General features: G+C 30.2%; 2 protein-coding genes across 2 annotated transcripts; both read left to right on the forward strand.

The window, feature by feature from the left end:
* The first annotated feature begins 3,895 nt into the window (after positions 1-3,895).
* LOC133668057 (replication factor C subunit 3) lies at positions 3,896-8,631 on the forward strand. The gene is made up of 11 exons (XM_062087800.1): positions 3,896-4,082; positions 4,186-4,296; positions 4,577-4,609; positions 5,067-5,235; positions 5,858-6,039; positions 6,382-6,518; positions 6,650-6,748; positions 6,877-6,946; positions 7,039-7,113; positions 7,595-7,640; positions 8,371-8,631. The coding sequence occupies exons 1-11, from the start codon at positions 3,999-4,001 to the stop codon at positions 8,427-8,429; spliced, it is 1,065 nt and encodes a 354-aa protein (XP_061943784.1). The 5' UTR covers positions 3,896-3,998; the 3' UTR covers positions 8,430-8,631.
* A 1,585-nt stretch (positions 8,632-10,216) lies between these two features.
* Positions 10,217-13,103, forward strand: LOC133668559 (uncharacterized). The gene is made up of 2 exons (XM_062088486.1): positions 10,217-11,612; positions 12,679-13,103. Exons 1-2 carry the CDS (start codon positions 10,417-10,419, stop codon positions 12,791-12,793), a joined length of 1,311 nt encoding a protein of 436 aa, XP_061944470.1. The 5' UTR covers positions 10,217-10,416; the 3' UTR covers positions 12,794-13,103.
* Positions 13,104-16,969: the final 3,866 nt, after the last annotated feature.

Here is a 16,969-nt window from a genome sequence, read left to right on the forward strand (position 1 = left end):
AAGGTTCTGAGCATTTGGTTGAAGATCTGACATAACTAGATGGAGATTTGACCTAAGCAAACTATATGGATGGCCTAAGAAATGTTTATATGGACCAATAGGACAAATATAGGCTCAAGAGGAGGTTTGATCATGCTAGACTAGGTCAACATCTTAAAACAAATATAATAAGAGATCGTACTTAAATTTTTCCAGGTGATTCTATAGGAAATTTTCATATAGAGAGTTATTTTATTACATATCAAACCATTGGATCTCCTAGAATTAGGTCCAAAAGTTGTTGTTTGAGTTAATTTTGTTATTTTTCCTAAATATTTTCAAATTTATTATTTATTTTTGGATTTTATTTTAATTTTCTTAATGCCTTAGGACTTTAGGTTGTTTCCTAGTAGAGATAAATTTGTCTGGCCTATTTAAAGGTCTTGTAAACTTCTTGAGGAGATATCCACCATATATTTGTTTTTCAAATAATAAAGTTATGAATTTAAAGTTCATATATGCATTCTTTTTCGCTCATTAAAATTTATGTGTTATTGTTGTCCTATTAGCTTTCGCATGTATCACCACCTCAATCTATTTAGTTTCTTGTTCAAATAAACCCATAAAACCAACTCTAATTTAGAATGTATGACAGCTATTTTTCTTAATAGGTCTGATGTTAAAAAAAAAGGTGCTGGTATTTGCGTATTTTTACCAAGAAAGACTACAAAAGATATATTGATAAAATCATCTCAAACAAACAATTTGGAATTGCCATTTACACAAATGCCTATTTGAGTTTTTCATGTAAAAAAAATAAATATCAATAGTACTTGAAGAAAAAGATGAAGAATAAAGTAGGAAGCGAAATCGATTGATTTACAATAAGATTCTATGAACAATAACTCATGAAAATAGATGTGGTGAGATTTTGTGTTTACGGGAAGGAGAGAAAGAAATCATGTCTGAAGAAAGAGGAATCGAGTTTGAAAAAAGATTTATGATGTTGTTTTTATAACTCTTATTACTTTTTATAGCTTGGTGTGTTATGATTCACTAAATATAAAAAGCATTAACAAATGTAATGTTTTGAAACTAAAAGTTGAGGTTTATTTTTTTAATTAATAAAATAATGGACTTCATTAGTACTATAAAATAAAACTAAAATGCATGGGTTATTTTTTTATCATTTTCTCCCCTATTGTGGACTGCATGTCTTTTTTTTAATGGAAACCTTCATTTTTTGTCCTTCAAGTTTTCTATTTTTATATTTGTAGTCCTTATGATTTTAGGTTTTTTTTTTTGTTTTAAGCCTAAAACTTCATTTTTCATCACGTTTGATTTCTTTGATTCTAAAAGATAAGAGAGAAAATCATCAAAAAAAAAAAGGAGAGAGAAAGGTTTTGATCAACCATATTCCAGTCACAAAAAAAAAATCTTGGTATCAATGCATTCGTCTTGAAAAGAGGAACTTAATGGAAGTAGTTTTTCTCCCAAACCATGCTGAAAACAATAAATAAGAGTCTTTAATTGCTTTTATTTTTTTAATTCAGTTTAATTTTGAGTTTTAGAGCAATTAAAAAGTGTTTTAGGGCTGAAATGACTTTATAGAGGTTTTTAGAATATTTTTAAGGTGTTTTTAGGTTAAAACAAGTTTAATTTTAGTTCTTTAAGGTCTCAAAACTTGGACTCTAATTTTTTCAGCACTAGAGATAGCTGAAATTTGAATTAGAAGACGAAATGTTGTCTCCCCAGTCCAATGACGCGTCATCTATTTTATTAAAAAAGTTCAGGCAACAATGTATCGTTCACCATTATAAAAAGAAAAGGAAAGATAGGTATATGGACCAAGCACTTGATCGTTTTTTCTTGGACAAAATATGTTGGTCATTCTTCCAAGCCTAGGTGTGATTGGCCTTTTTGTTAAATAATCCTTAAGTTTTTCTATTTTATTTTATGTTATTAACTTTAGAATAAAATTCTAAACTTGTAAAATTAATATTTAAAAAATTATCCAATTATATCATAATTTTTAAGAAATATGCAGCTTTGTATGGTTATGTTAACATTTATTTTATTAATAATTATGTATTAACCTAATATAAAGAGTTTTGTTTTTTAAATTGCTTATAAATATTTAATGAGAATAAAACATTTATTTTGGTATTTTTTATTGTGAATTTGTTTCTAGATATATTGCTCCTATATTTTTCATAGAAATACATAAAAATGGTTGATGTATGTTTCCTTCTATTTCTAATCCAAACTTGCTTTCATAATTAATCATAATAAAATTTTATCTAAAAAACAATACTTCTAATAAAAAAAACATTTTTGGTCAAAATGAAAGAGGAATACATGAATAAGGAAAGTAAAGAGAGTTGTTTAATTAGAAAAATATGTTTTCCTCTCTAATTAAAATCATTAGGATTCTTATGAATATTTTTTTAATTGTTATTACTTTTATTCAATGAATTATGATGTTAATAAAAAATATATGTTATTGTAAAGTATACATATACATATACATATATATATAATTTCGAGTAAGGAATATATTTTTTTCTCATAATATATATATATATATATATATATATATATCTTAAATGAAGATATATTTAAAAAAGTACTAGTACTACATGGGGAGACTTGTATTAAAAAATAAAAAAGAGAGTAACTTTTTTTAACCAAAATCAAAACACCTTTTACAAGATATTTTAAACATTTTTTAACCATAAACAGATAAAAATTTTAAAATCACAAAAATACCAAACAATCACTTCCTAGGAATTGTTTATTTGATGGAAACCAATTCTCTCGTCTTTTCTTTGTTCGGTAAACTTTAAAAAATTACTTTTCAAGAAAGTTGTTTTTAACAAAAAAAAAAAAAAAAAAAAAAAAAACATAACCTTTTTCCAAAAAGAAAGTGTTTTTGTCTCTACACTTTCCTTTTCTTTAACAAAGAATAAACCCCACACCTTAAAGGAAACAAGCCATTGTAAATCTTAGAGGTGAAAAAAACCAAAAAATGAAGAAAACCAGAAAAAGAATATGACCGAAAAAACTGAATCGTGAAAAAAATCAATTAAAACTTTGAAAAAATTAACCGGTTCGGTTTTGGTTTTATAAGCATGAAACCAAACCGAACCCAAACCTAAAAAACCGAGTCAAACCGGTTTGAACTGGTTTTTATCTTAAAAAACCGAACCGAACCGAACCGAAACCCATTGGTTTGAACCGGTTTCGGTTTTTTTTTTAAAATTCAATTTGATTACTTTTTTTAATAAAAACCAAACCAAACAAAAAATAATCACTCATAATAAATCTCTCTCTATGGCCTTTTTTTTTATTAAATAAAATAGCACAAGAATTTCCTTTTAGTGAGGGCTTGTTTACTGTAAAATCTATGAGATGTCATTGGTGGTAATTCCCAAATACATTCAACTTTATTGTAATCTAATTCTTAAAATTATCATTATATTAGTAGAATTGAAGAAAATGCTAGCTACGGAAACTCATCTTGTTATATTATTGATCAAATTTAATGTTTAATATATGTTAAATAAATTTAAAAAATAATAAAATATTAATAGTTTATTTTTTATCATATTTTTCATGATATTATAAAATATTGCAAAGTATTTATTTATTTATTTATTATAACACTATAAAATATTATAAAATAATTTATTTTTCATAAATTAAAAAAAACTATTCTTTAGGAATTTATAATACTATGTATGTGTTTGGAAATGTAATAGCGGTTGCTTCTTAGAATGTTTTTTATTTTAAAATGCATCAAAGTAATTTAAAAATATTAAAAAAATATTAATTATAAATAAATTTTAAATTTTTTAAAACACTTTTAAAATATAATCCCAAACACACCTATTTACACCTATTTGTAGGGCGGGTTAGTGTCGCATAAATAAATAAATAAAAAGCTTCACCCTCTCACGCCAGTCTTTCCCGCCACTACAATCCTTGACGCCTCTCTCTCCGGAAGAATCAAAAGAAAGATGTTGTGGGTTGACAAGTACAGACCCAAAACCCTAGACCAGGTCATCGTTCATCAAGAAATCGCCGAAAACCTCAAGAAACTGGTACCTCCCCATTTTGTTTTAATCTATATTTAGTGTTAATTTGTGGTATTTTGATTAATGTTCTGTTTATTGTACTCTAATGCCTCTCTTTTTTGGTATTTAGGTCACTGAACAAGACTGTCCACATTTGCTCTTCTATGGGCCCTCTGGTTCTGGCAAGAAAACCCTAATCATGGCCCTTCTCCGCCAGATCTTTGGCACCAGTGCCGAGAAGGTCTCTCGCTTCTTTCTTTTTTTTGTTGTTTTTTACAGTTGTTTCTTTTAATGTTTGTTTCTCTACTTGTATTTGTGCTGCCTCATGCCTCTTGTTTGGTTACTGAGAAAATAAATGATGGGAAAAATAACACAATCTGAATTTATGGGCCCTTTTTTGTTGTAACATTCTGCATTTTTTAATTAGTCAACGGTTTTTGTTGTTCTTTATCCTGGGTTTTAACTTACAGCTTGTGGGGTGTTAAGACTTTTAGTTAACTCTGGTAATTGTTTGGTTGCAGGTGAAGGTGGAAAATAGGACATGGAAAATCGATGTAAGTCTCACCTCTTTCTATTTTATTTTTTAAAAATTTTGGTTGCTGATTTTTTTTTTCACATGTTCAATAATCTTTTATGGGATGTGTGTAGTTTGTTTGCTGTTTCCAGAATGCACTTATTCTCTGACATCTTACGTTTTACTGAGGATAGAAGTTGCCACATGAATAGGTTTTTGGTCAGATTAATAAGAGTTCTCTGATATGTTTTGCCCATAGGGATGGGTACTAGTGAAATTGTTTTATTTATTATTTATTTAATTCAAATCTATGGTAATGTTTTGCTCCTTACTTTATACAATGATAAGTTAGTTTTCTTACATGGTTTAAGTTCAGACAGTATTTTGGCATTGCAGCTGAGTTAGCAGTACCGAACTCTAATGATCAATTTTTTTTAAAATCAACTATACCTTTGCTAATTCTTCGTTTTCTATTCTCATTTATGATTTCATTTCAGGCTGGAAGTAGAACTATTGATCTAGAGCTGACCACATTGTCAAGCACAAATCATGTGGAGCTGAGCCCTAGTGATGTAGGATTCCAGGACAGATATATAGTTCAGGAGATAATTAAAGAGATGGCTAAGAATAGGCCAATCGATACAAAAGGAAAAAAAGGATATAAGGGTAATTTTGGATTGTTTAATATTTCTTTCAACATCATGATTCATATATGATTTTACATCTTCTGTACTTTGTATCCGATATTCATAGCAAACCAAACTGCGTACTTAATTATGACCAGTTGAGAAGAATATGTGAATGTCTGAGATGGATGCTGTTATTGTGAAGATTTTGCTACAATTTATTATTCACTGTCTCTGAAAACTAGAACATAAAATAAATGTTCAGTTTCTTCATAGGTTCAAGTTGCATCTGCATATCTTTAGATGATCACTGACATGCAAGTGGCTTCTGAGGCAAACGACCAATTCCAATTTGATTTAGTGGATATGTGCATTCAATTGTATTAAATGATTTCTCATTATGAATTTGCATTTTTATCTTCATGAATTGTTTGTTTGCTAATGGTCATTTGTGATGTTAACTTTTCATTCTGGTTAAGCTAACCTTGCAAGTGTTCTTCTTTATTTGCTTACATTTTTCAGTTGGTTCTCTCTTTTTATTTATTTTTTTTCAATTTTTTTTATCCAGTTGAATGGCTGTTATGGTTGTAATTAAAGCATTCATTCTCAGTGACTAGCTATTTCTGGAACTTTACTGTTGATATTTTACTTTGTAAGGGCAGTACTAGTGCTCAATGAGGTTGACAAGCTTTCAAGAGAAGCACAGCATTCTCTTCGTAGAACAATGGAAAAATACAGTGCCTCCTGCCGTCTAATTCTTTGCTGCAACAGTTCTTCGAAGGTTACTGAAGCAATTAGGTCTCGCTGTTTGAATGTGAGAATAAATGCACCTAAGGAGGAACAGGTTGGATAAGTTTTGTTTTCTTCTTGGAAACTGATATATGTTCCAGATTAGTTACATTTGAATAGCCCATGCATTTGCCAACACATAAAATAACAATTATTTGTTTATTTATTACAAGGGGATGTAATTTGACATGGAAATTCAAACATGCATTGGTCTTGTGCCTGGATAGATTTTTTTTTAACACTAATTATCTCATGAATCTCTTCCTATCACTTTTTTCTTACTTATATTTTGTGGAATTGGCCATATGAGACAATAGCACTTAAGGACTGTTAGCCGAGATAGTCAATTTTATTATTATTCCTTATATAACTAGTTTTATGAAATTCCTTTGTTCAGATTGTTAAGGTATTGGAATTTATTGGAAAGAAAGAAGGACTACAGCTTCCACCTGGATTTGCTGCTCGTATAGCAGATAAATCAAATAGGAGTTTGAGAAGAGCTATACTTTCATTTGAGACTTGCCGTGTTCAACAGTTAAGCTCCATACCATCTCTATCTGATTAGTACAGCTGTTTCTCATTTTCTTTTTGCAAAACTCTGCTGGAAAAGGTTAGCATCACACGGCTTCTAGTAATGCTCTTATATTCTGTCATTGTGCTTGTAGATATCCGTTTTCAAGTAATCAAGCAATTCCTCCAATGGACTGGGAGGAGTATGTTTCTGAAATATGTTCAGACATTATGAGGGAGCAGAGCCCTAAAAGGTTTGGTATTGCAAACATCCTATGTCATGTAATGTCTTATAGAAAATGAAGATTTGATTTTTATAGCCTTTTAAATCATTTTTCCTCATTTAAACTTTCTAACCTAACACATTCCCCGTATGCTTTAGGCTGTTTCAGGTTCGAGGGAAGTTGTATGAACTGCTTATTAACTGTATTCCTCCAGAAATTATTCTGAAGGTAAGGAACCTTCAGTGTATTTTTCCACAACTTCCATTTTCTTACTTTATCCTTGGCTTGAAGTTTATTTTATTTTTTATATCTTGTCTCAGAAGCTACTTTCAGAATTATTGAAGAAATTGGATGAGGAATTAAAGCATGAAGTCTGCCATTGGGCTGCATATTATGTACGTTATAATTTCTCATTTCTCGTTTTATCTGCTTTTGTTACAATACTCCTTTCTCCCTCTGAGAAAATTTATAGCAGAAATGTTTGTGGTCTCTTCGAAGGACCTCTAAAGAATTAGGCAATTGCATGCATGTAGTTGGTTTCTGGTTTTGTCTCAGTTGTTGATTCCTCATGCATGATGTGTTACAAGTGATGCCTTTTTTTCCTGGAAGAAATTCAGAAACCTTTGAAAAAGGAGTGAGATATATGAATGTATTGTAACAAGAAGAATGTGAAAATTTTGATTATAATGATTTATTTTGGAAATTTTGATGTGAAAACTCTAGCATTTTATGAAGTTAGTAGTGAAAGGGAAGCGTTAGCTACTATTGACAATGTGAATGGCTTGAGTTGTTTCTTAGATATAACAAAATGCATCTCATGGTCATTTTTTTTCCTTTCCTGCCATTGTTCTCTGAATATTTTTCATATTCCAACAGGAGCATAGGATGCGTATGGGACAGAAAGCCATATTTCACCTTGAAGGTACTCTATTTTTCTTGAAATCAATTTGATAGAATCAGTTGTCACAAGTATAAACTAATTTGCATTGTTGGTTTCCATTCTTTCCAAGTATATTAAGATTGCAGCACGAAGCTTACTCCATCCCAAAATGTTTTTGGACAGTTTCTCTGTTGAAGCAGGAGAACTCAGTATTTTTAGGAAATTGCATAGATGAACACATGGCCTTCTGTACTTTTTTTTTTTACCTCAACTTGCTGAATTGCATAAAATGTTATCACAGGCGTCATCATTTTTCTTAACATTTCCGAGTCATCTAATTGTCCACCATTTTTTTCACCATTTTCTCTTGAGATTTGTAACCTTTTCAATTGAATTTGCTTTACTAATTCGAAATCTATCTACTTCAGACCACGATCTTTGATATAGAAAATTGTGAGCCTGTGCTGTTGTGTTGTCCTAGCATCTTGGTTTGCGAAGTGTGAGTGCTTGAATATGGATTTCATATCTATTCCCTTGACTTGTGGAAAATATCATTTCACACTTCATTAGAGAAGCACTCTGGTATTACGATTAAATAACTGCGATAGGAAATATTTCAGAGAGCTATATGATCCTTGGCTTTTTCTAGTTTTTCTATCCAAAATTTGATTGCTTGAAATCGAAGCTCCCATGTGTGGAAACAGAATGTCTTTTCATAGCCTATTGAGCTCAAATAGCTCATTGACATTTTATTTTATGATTTATCTTCCAGCGTTTGTGGCCAAGTTCATGAGCATCTATAAGGCTTTCCTCATTGCTACATTTGGCTGAAGAAGGTTGCAACATCTTAGCGCGCATGGTTTAAAGGCGTAGGGAGGAGGAGGAGGGAGCAACTCTACTCCTGTGGAGACGTTTTCTCGCAGTGTCTTCTAGTAGCTGAGTTTGTAGTCGTATTTATGATCTATGAAAAATGCTAAGATTGCTGGCACTGTTACATATAATCAATGTGATTGCAAATCTTGGTTAGCGGTTCGCTCTCTTGTCACCTGCTACCATTTTTATTCTTCTTCCCAAGTTCAGAGCCTTTCAATGAATTTGGCTGGATATCCTGTGCCTCATCCATCACTGGTTTGATACTTGTCTTTCTTGAAGCGAGGTTGCATTCTTGGCGTTTGTATAAAAATGAAAAATTCGTTTGTAGAACGGGCGCATGGGTCTTGCGGAACTCAACCCTGGTTTCAGCAATTTTATCATGATAATGTTAGTGGTTAATTTTTTTATTAGAATTTTTTTGGTTGATATTTTTATACTTCAGAAGGAATCGTGTACAGCTTATATTTTATTTAATTAGCTACTTAACTGTGATTTGTCGTGAGTTAAATATTTTTATTTTTATAAAAAGATATATAAGCAATTTTTTAAAATTTATTTTCATGGTTCAAGAAATATAATAAATAAAAAGTTTATAGATGAATTAGAAAAACCTTTTTAGAAATTAAATATATAAATTAAAAAATCAATATTATTTAAAATAAGTTTTTTTAATAAAATAAAAAAGAGAAAAGAGTATTGATGTAAATATAATTAAGTTTTATTTTTTTAAAAAATTAAGGGTAAAAGTTAGGTGCTGGCCTGGAAAATCAGGCTAGCTCGCTTCGCTCATTTAGTGAGGGTCCACATGCAGGTCTGCCAGGGTGACTAGGTTTTTTTTTTTTTTTAATTTGTGTCCGAGTTGAATAGCATGTCGCTTGTTTTTTTTAACAAAAAAATAGACAATGTGTTATTTGTTTTACTCAGATTCCGGCTATTGTGATAGCCGGAAAATCAAGGCTTATGTTCTTTTGATCTAAAAGGTTGTTTTTTAACCTTTTTTTTATACAAAAAACACCTATAAAACACTTTAAATCATGAAAAATTTATCTATAGCCTTAAAAAACTGTTCAAAAAACCAAACTCAACCTAGAATAAAAAATCAATCAGAACTCAGATATGTTTTTTCATGAACTTTTAAAGTACAAAAACACCTAATATGAACTCCCATTATTAAATGAAACAATTTGACACAATTTTTTTTTTATTTTGGTGACCTAAATTAATGACAATGACAAATTTCTCTTTTTACCGCTAGAATTGCCTAAAAATACACTTTGACCCCTCTCTCTCCTCTCTTAACCAGGTACTACCAAAATTGTATAATTTATATGATTATTTAAGTTGGATGATCAAAATGTATTTTTTCAAAACTTATAGTATACTATCTATATTTGATGTATTTTTTATTTTGGTTTTTTTAATCTTATTATTTTATAAGAATTTGAAATTAATTACTTTTAAATAGAACTAAATCTTTTTAAAATAAAGTTCAAGAATAAAATTTAAAAAATAAAATTTTATATAATAACAAAAACACAATGAAAATCCAAGCGTTTTAGAATATAGTATAATAATGATAAAAAAATGACAATAAGAATGTCAGCCAAATTTATAGGTTTCTCTTTAGAATTTTATATTATTATTATTATTATTATTATTAATTCATTGGCTAAGCATTTTCTCTTAAGAAAACAAGAAGAAACGCCGCCGTTTTTGTTTCCTCCTAATGTTGTATTAGACGCTAACTGGAAGGAGCGATGGAAGCAGAAAGAGTGATGTTGGTATATAAAATAAATCGCAGCAAAGCAAGCCATCCTTGAAATTGGAAAATCAACAAACCCTAATCTCGCTAATAGCAGGTAACTGAATCCAACTCTCCTTCATAACTCTTTTTCTTAAGCAAAAGTGAGCTACCGGGGATTAGGAAGGGAGGGAGATCTTCAGTATGTCGGTTACAGCAGGTGTTAGTGATACAGCGTTAGCAGTTAGGGATAAGCTTAGGGGTAAAATTGGACAGACCAAGGTTAAAAGGTATTGGCCTGGTAAAGCACCGGAGTGGGCAGATGATGCGGAAGAAGATGGAGATATTAGGATGGCTAGGGTGGCTTCCTTGGAGAAAGCTTTCCCCAGCAGGGACGATTCGGATGTTGTTTCCAGGAAAGATGATCCGAGGCTGCGTCGTCTGGCGGAGACTAGGATTGATAATCGCGATGAAATGAGGGCGGATCATAGGAGGATTCGGCAGGCTGAGATTATTTCAACGGAGGAGGAAGAGACCCGGAAGCAAGAATGGGCGGATATGGAGGAAGACGACGAGGATGCGTTGGAGGAAAGAAGGAGAAGGATTAAGGAGAAGTTGCGGCAGAGGGAGCGAGAGGAGGCTGCGCTTCTTCCTGTAGAGGAGGAGGAGGAGGAGGATGAAGTGGAGGAAGAGGAAGAGGAGTCGGAGTATGAGACTGATTCTGAGGAGGAAATGACAGGGATGGCTATGGTGAAGCCTGTTTTTGTGCCCAAGTCGGAGAGGGATACTATTGCTGAGCGTGAGCGGCTTGAGGCTGAAGAACGAGCACTCGAGGATAAGGTGAGGAAGAAATTGGAGGAGAGGAAGGTGGAGACCAAGCAAATATTGGTTGAGGAGATAAAGAAAGAGGAAATGATTCAGAAGAATCTGGAGATGGAGGCAAATATTGCTGATGTGGATACCGATGATGAAATGAATGAGGCAGAGGAGTACGAGGCTTGGAAGGTCAGAGAGATTGCAAGGATTAAGAGGGATAGGGAGGACCGTGAGGCAATGGTGAAGGAAAGGGAAGAGATTGAGAGGGTGCGGAACATGACTGAGGAAGAGAGGAGAGAGTGGGAGAGGAAGAATCCGAAACCTGCTGCACCACCAAAGCAGAAGTGGAGGTTTATGCAGAAATATTACCACAAGGGTGCTTTCTTCCAGGATGAGCCCGATGACCGAGCAGCAACTGTTGGATCAGATGGCATTTTCAAACGTGATTTCTCAGCTCCGACTGGAGAAGATAACATGGATAAAACCATATTGCCCAAAGTTATGCAAGTCAAACACTTTGGTCGTAGTGGAAGAACAAAATGGACCCATCTTGTCAATGAGGATACCACTGATTGGAACAATCCGTAAGTCCATTCAAATCTTTCTTCTTATTTCGTAAAATTGACTTTATATCATATCTGCTGTTACATGAGAACTCGATGGTCTCATTCATTCCCCTTTAGTTTTAGGTTTGAAGGTAGATACTTGCACTTGTTGAAATACACTAAAAGCATTTTACATAAGCTAAAGGACATTGGTAGCATTTATAACAAGAAACAGAATTGGTCCTTTGCATGTTCCTGATGCCAGTCCTTGAATATTTTAGATGCTCGTAAACTCTGATTTTGTTTGAGTTTTAGTCTCAAACTCATAAGTGTTTTGCATTACATTCTTGTCGATGAAGAAATTGAAAACCAAAATTTGAAGATGATGCTTTATACTAAATTGTAGAAGATGATCGCAATCTAATTCAAAAGCATCGCCAAGTCTAAGTGAACCATTTAGGCTATTAAGGTGGCTTATAGCATGAACAATCTATTCTCTACCGTTTTTTTATTTTTTGGCAAAGAGGCATTGACTCAAAGCTGAGGCCTTGGGAATTGGTGTCGCAAGGTTCAAATGCTCCCCCTGAAATATATATATATAAAAAATTTTTCCTCTTTTCCATGTGTTTTCATGCACGTCTCCGGTGGGATACTATATTACTACTTCTTTAAAGGGAAATCAGAGTCTTTCTCTTTTGATAGCAAGGGTAGTTACTATCACATTCTTTAGTTTTATGACCCTTGTCTTAAATTATAACTAGGCAAGGGATTTGGAAATGACAGTTATCTCACTGTTTTTTTTTGGGGGCGATCTTTGAAGTTTGTATTGATGGGCCATTTTGAATTAAATTACTCGTGACAGTTGTGAACAGCATGTCCTGGACATTTTTGTGCTTTTATATTGTTTTGCTCGTCTCTACTTTATTGAATTGGCTGCCAAATGGATCCTAAAACAATCGTTGTTATAGTGACAATACCAATCAATTGTCAGGATGGTTCAACTTTTTTTTGCATCAAAAGGTTATTGAACTAACAAAAGAAACAATTCGGAGATGCTGTTATGTATGTCTCTGAAACAAATGCTTCCTGTGTTTTTATTTTGCAGGTGGACATACAATGATCCTTTGCGGGCAAAGTACAATGCAAAAATGGCTGGAATGAATGCTACTATAGCTAAACCCAAAGGAAGCAAAAAGTTGAAGGATTGGGAATCCCGATAACCTATATTTGTAATTGTTATCAAGGTCAGAGAAGAAACCCATTTATTGAACCTTCTTTAACTAGAGATGCAAATTCTACAATGTAATTGTTGAATATACAGGTATCGATTGTATTGGTAAATGGGTTCTCGCTTTTATCTGCCCTAGTAGAGGCGTATGGCTCTCTTTAATTATGGTGCTGATTGCAGGTGGCGATCTTCTATCATTTTCTCAATTGGCTTTATTATTCATCATTGAAGCCGATCCACAAATAGCTTGTATGTACCTTCCACATGCTACTTTGTTGAGAAAGCAGCTCTTGTTTGAAACATATCTCTGTTTTCTCCTATGATTCTCTGCTTTTATTCGGTTACTTGATAGGTAGTGGTGGTAAATGGGTTGGGTTAAAATGAGTATGGGTTATGTTTTACCCATCACCCATTTGCAGGTAATAAACAATAATTTAAATTGGCATGGATTTTTTTTGCATAAACTTTTATTCTTATATTATTTTTGCTTGTTTGTGAAGAGACTACTTTAAGTTTTTTTTTTTCTGGATAAATCAAGAAGATAACACAATGGATTGTGCGTTTTATATTATTTATTGATTTGAGTGATGAATTTTGGGAAGGGCCACAACAATTTTTTGAATGAAAAAAAATATTTGAGTTAAGAAAAATTTTCATGACTATATAGACTAGTTTTACAATTAAAAAAAAAACCCTAAAAGCGAAGGTAATTGTCATGTGGACTCCCCCCACATTGCATTGTTTGATTATTTTTTTCATTTGATCTTTATAAATTAGGTTAAATGGATTTTCAGCTCATAATTAGTTTTTAATAGCTTCTTATAGTTCTCAAGATGTTAAAAAGACATTCCTGCGTTAAATTAATTTTTTATTTGATTAGATAGGATTTAGTTTTGTTTATTAAAAAAAATTAAAATTTTAAAAGCCAAATTTCACAATAAAACAAACATGCAATCATTTTTTTCAAAATTATTATGCTTTCAAGGCCTATTTTAAAAAAAAACATCTTTTTTACGAAGTCTTTATTTTTTGATCTTTTAGTTTTACAATTATAAATTTTAATAAAAAACTTTATTTTTTTTTATATATTAGTTTTTGAATTTGAAAAAGAAGAAAGAGTATCATTGTAAAATATTGGAAGGGAGAGAGATGGTTAGCGAGATTTTGTTAACAAAAGAAACAATTTTGTGTCAAAGTGTTTCTCCAGGAGTGCTATCAAGATGTTTTTGAATTATTATATTACTGCAAAAAGTAGGTAAAATTTGAGATTTTCTTGGGTTTAATTGTGTTTTCTTAACTGATTTTGAGTTTTTTTTAGTGGAAAAATTAGTTATTGAGATTATAAGAGTGTGTTTGAGGTATTTTCATATAAAATGGGTCAATTGATTTTTAGATCAAAAAAATCATATTTTGATTTTTCAGCCACCTCTCTAGTGATTTTCTAGCCATCTCTCGAGTCTATTCAAAATATCTTCGTCTCAATATTTAAAAAATATTGTCTAGAACTTTTTTTAAAATTCAAATTGGATTTTTAGTGGTTGTTCAAGTTGTTTTTAGACGCTTCAAATCGACTATATCATATCGAGCTAACCCCATACAAATAATTTAAAATTTGAGTTAGATAAAATATTAGATTGATATGTTTTAAAGTTAACTTACTAGTTCATAGCATGTTGTCTAAGAAATAAATATACTTTAAAAAAATTTCAAAACAAAAATTAATATATTAATGAGACAAAGGTTTTAGTTAGAAATATATCTATTGTTTTTATCTTTCTTTTTAATCATACTAAATTTTTTTGGATATCTTGTTATTGTTTTTTTTATTTTTACTAAATAAATAACTTAGAACAGAATATTAGATTGTTTTTAAATTAAAGATATTAATAAGAATAATAAAACTTGTACTTGCAAATTAGTTTGTTTGAATAAAATTTTAACTATTATTCTTATAAAAAAAAATTAGAACATATAATTAAATGAGATAAATTAAAGGTTCCACGTCACATATTAAATATCTTAATTTATTTTTGTTTTTAGTTTTATAATTTAGTATTTAATTAGGATTAATAATTTTTTAATATTTATTAACATATTGATACATCGATCCTCAATTTATTTTAATTAATATAAACTTTAAATTTTATATTTATAATTAAAATTTTTCTTGTTATCAGAACAATGCTTATACATATTTTGTTTTCGAGGTAAAAAGATATTTTACCCTTAAAGCGCGGGTGAATTAATTAGTATGAAACCTATAATATTCTTGGCATGCCGGTCCTATTATTAAGGAATTTCTTGTTGCACACATGGACCTATCAAATTAATGTCTTTGTTCAATAAATAATTTTTATTTTCAATCGTCAACGACATTCTTCAAGCATAACAAAATCCAAAAAAAAAAAAAAAAACAGAATTATTATGCGTAGAGAGGCTTTTTCTAAAGAAAAGAGACTCCTTCACATTAAAGAAAGGAAATACTTTCTGCTTATAGAGATCTTTAATACTATTAAATCTTAATCCTATATATATATATATATATATATATATATATATATATATATATATATATATATATTCTATTTTTATTAGTAGAGGATACTTGTTTATTGCAACCCACGTGGCTTAGTCAAAAATTCAATTGATATTTTTTAAAATGCAATTATTTTTTTTAATTATTGAAATAATGATATTTTAGAACGACTTAAGTTAATCTAATTTAACCCGTTAAATTTATTGGTTTATAAACTTGAATAAGTTTAATAACTTTATTTTTTTTAATTATATGATAATAAAAATAAATACTCACAGGAAAATCACCAAATAAAAAAAAATGATGAGCTATAGAAAAAAAATGCTTGCAAATATTATAATAAGATTTCTATAATTTTATTTGAAAACAAAATAAAGGTTGAATAATATTTAATAAAATAACACCTCTAATATATTATGAATTTAATAAACTAAAATATCTAATATATTTTCAATTAATTAAATTTAAATAAAAAAATAAAAGAAAAAAATTAGAATAGATGATATTTTATAGCCGTCAGAAGGTGGTCAGCTATCCATTTTCTCTTACTTTTTTTTTTTAGTGATTTGTTTTCTTATCTCTAAAATCTAGAAATTAAAATGTGAATAAAATAAAATTTTACATTAAAAATAAAGCTTTAAAACTAAAAGGACTAAAAAATAAAAACTTTCTGTACCTAATATTGAAAACCTAGGCCTCTTGTACAGTAAAAAAATTCGAAAAGAGCATGTTTTTTTCTTTCAACATTCAATTGGTCCCCAAAGTTTTAAGATTTTTAAACAATAAAATTAAATCCTATTCCGTGAAATTCTATACCAACTTAACTTTGAAATATTTTTTTCAGATCGTGAAAAACTATTAGTGAAACAAATTATTTATTTCAAATCTCATTAGCATAATATTTTGAATTTAAATTGAAAAAAAATCAAAAAATTAATTAAAGAGGGAAAAAAAAGGGAACCACTGTTCCACGCCATAATAGGTCCCCTCACAAAATACAGCAAAACATTGCACCATTTTATTTTATTTTCTTAATAATCGAAGTCATTGCTAAATAGTCTCTTAAATGCTAGATTTTCACTCATTTTAAAATCTATACCTTTATTTATTAGGTCATCAATAGGTTGATAATGCAACCTTGTTTCCAAAAAATATGACTCGCTTGATCATCACCAATATATGAATGGGGGCGAATATCTACAGAACATAAAATAAGTCTATATCTAGTTTGTTTGTGGTACTACTTATAGGTTTTGTCTTAGATTATAGGCCCAAATAAAAAAATAAATATTCATGTATTTAGTTTATATATAAAAATTTAAAGTTGTCATATTTTAGAATTAAAATTTATTTGTGAGTGCATTTATTCTCTACACTTTAATAGCCAATGAGAGGGAAAAAAATGAGTTTTAGGTTACATTGGTATTTTGAATAAGAAAGTAATTTTATGTGGACTCTTAGTAATCTTTTACTTTCTCATAATGAATTTCTTTGATTATCTCGCCTGTAATAATCCGACTGTACGACTCGATCAATGTTAAAAGATTCCAACATATCCTCTTTATTTAAAGGTAATTTTTTTTATTTCTAAAAATTCGGCAGAGTTTCGTTTGCATTTAGGACATCCCAAGT

The sequence above is a fragment of the Populus nigra genome, chromosome 11, assembly GCF_951802175.1.
Source record: "Populus nigra chromosome 11, ddPopNigr1.1, whole genome shotgun sequence".
In the NCBI taxonomy this organism is placed as follows: domain Eukaryota; kingdom Viridiplantae; phylum Streptophyta; class Magnoliopsida; order Malpighiales; family Salicaceae; genus Populus; species Populus nigra.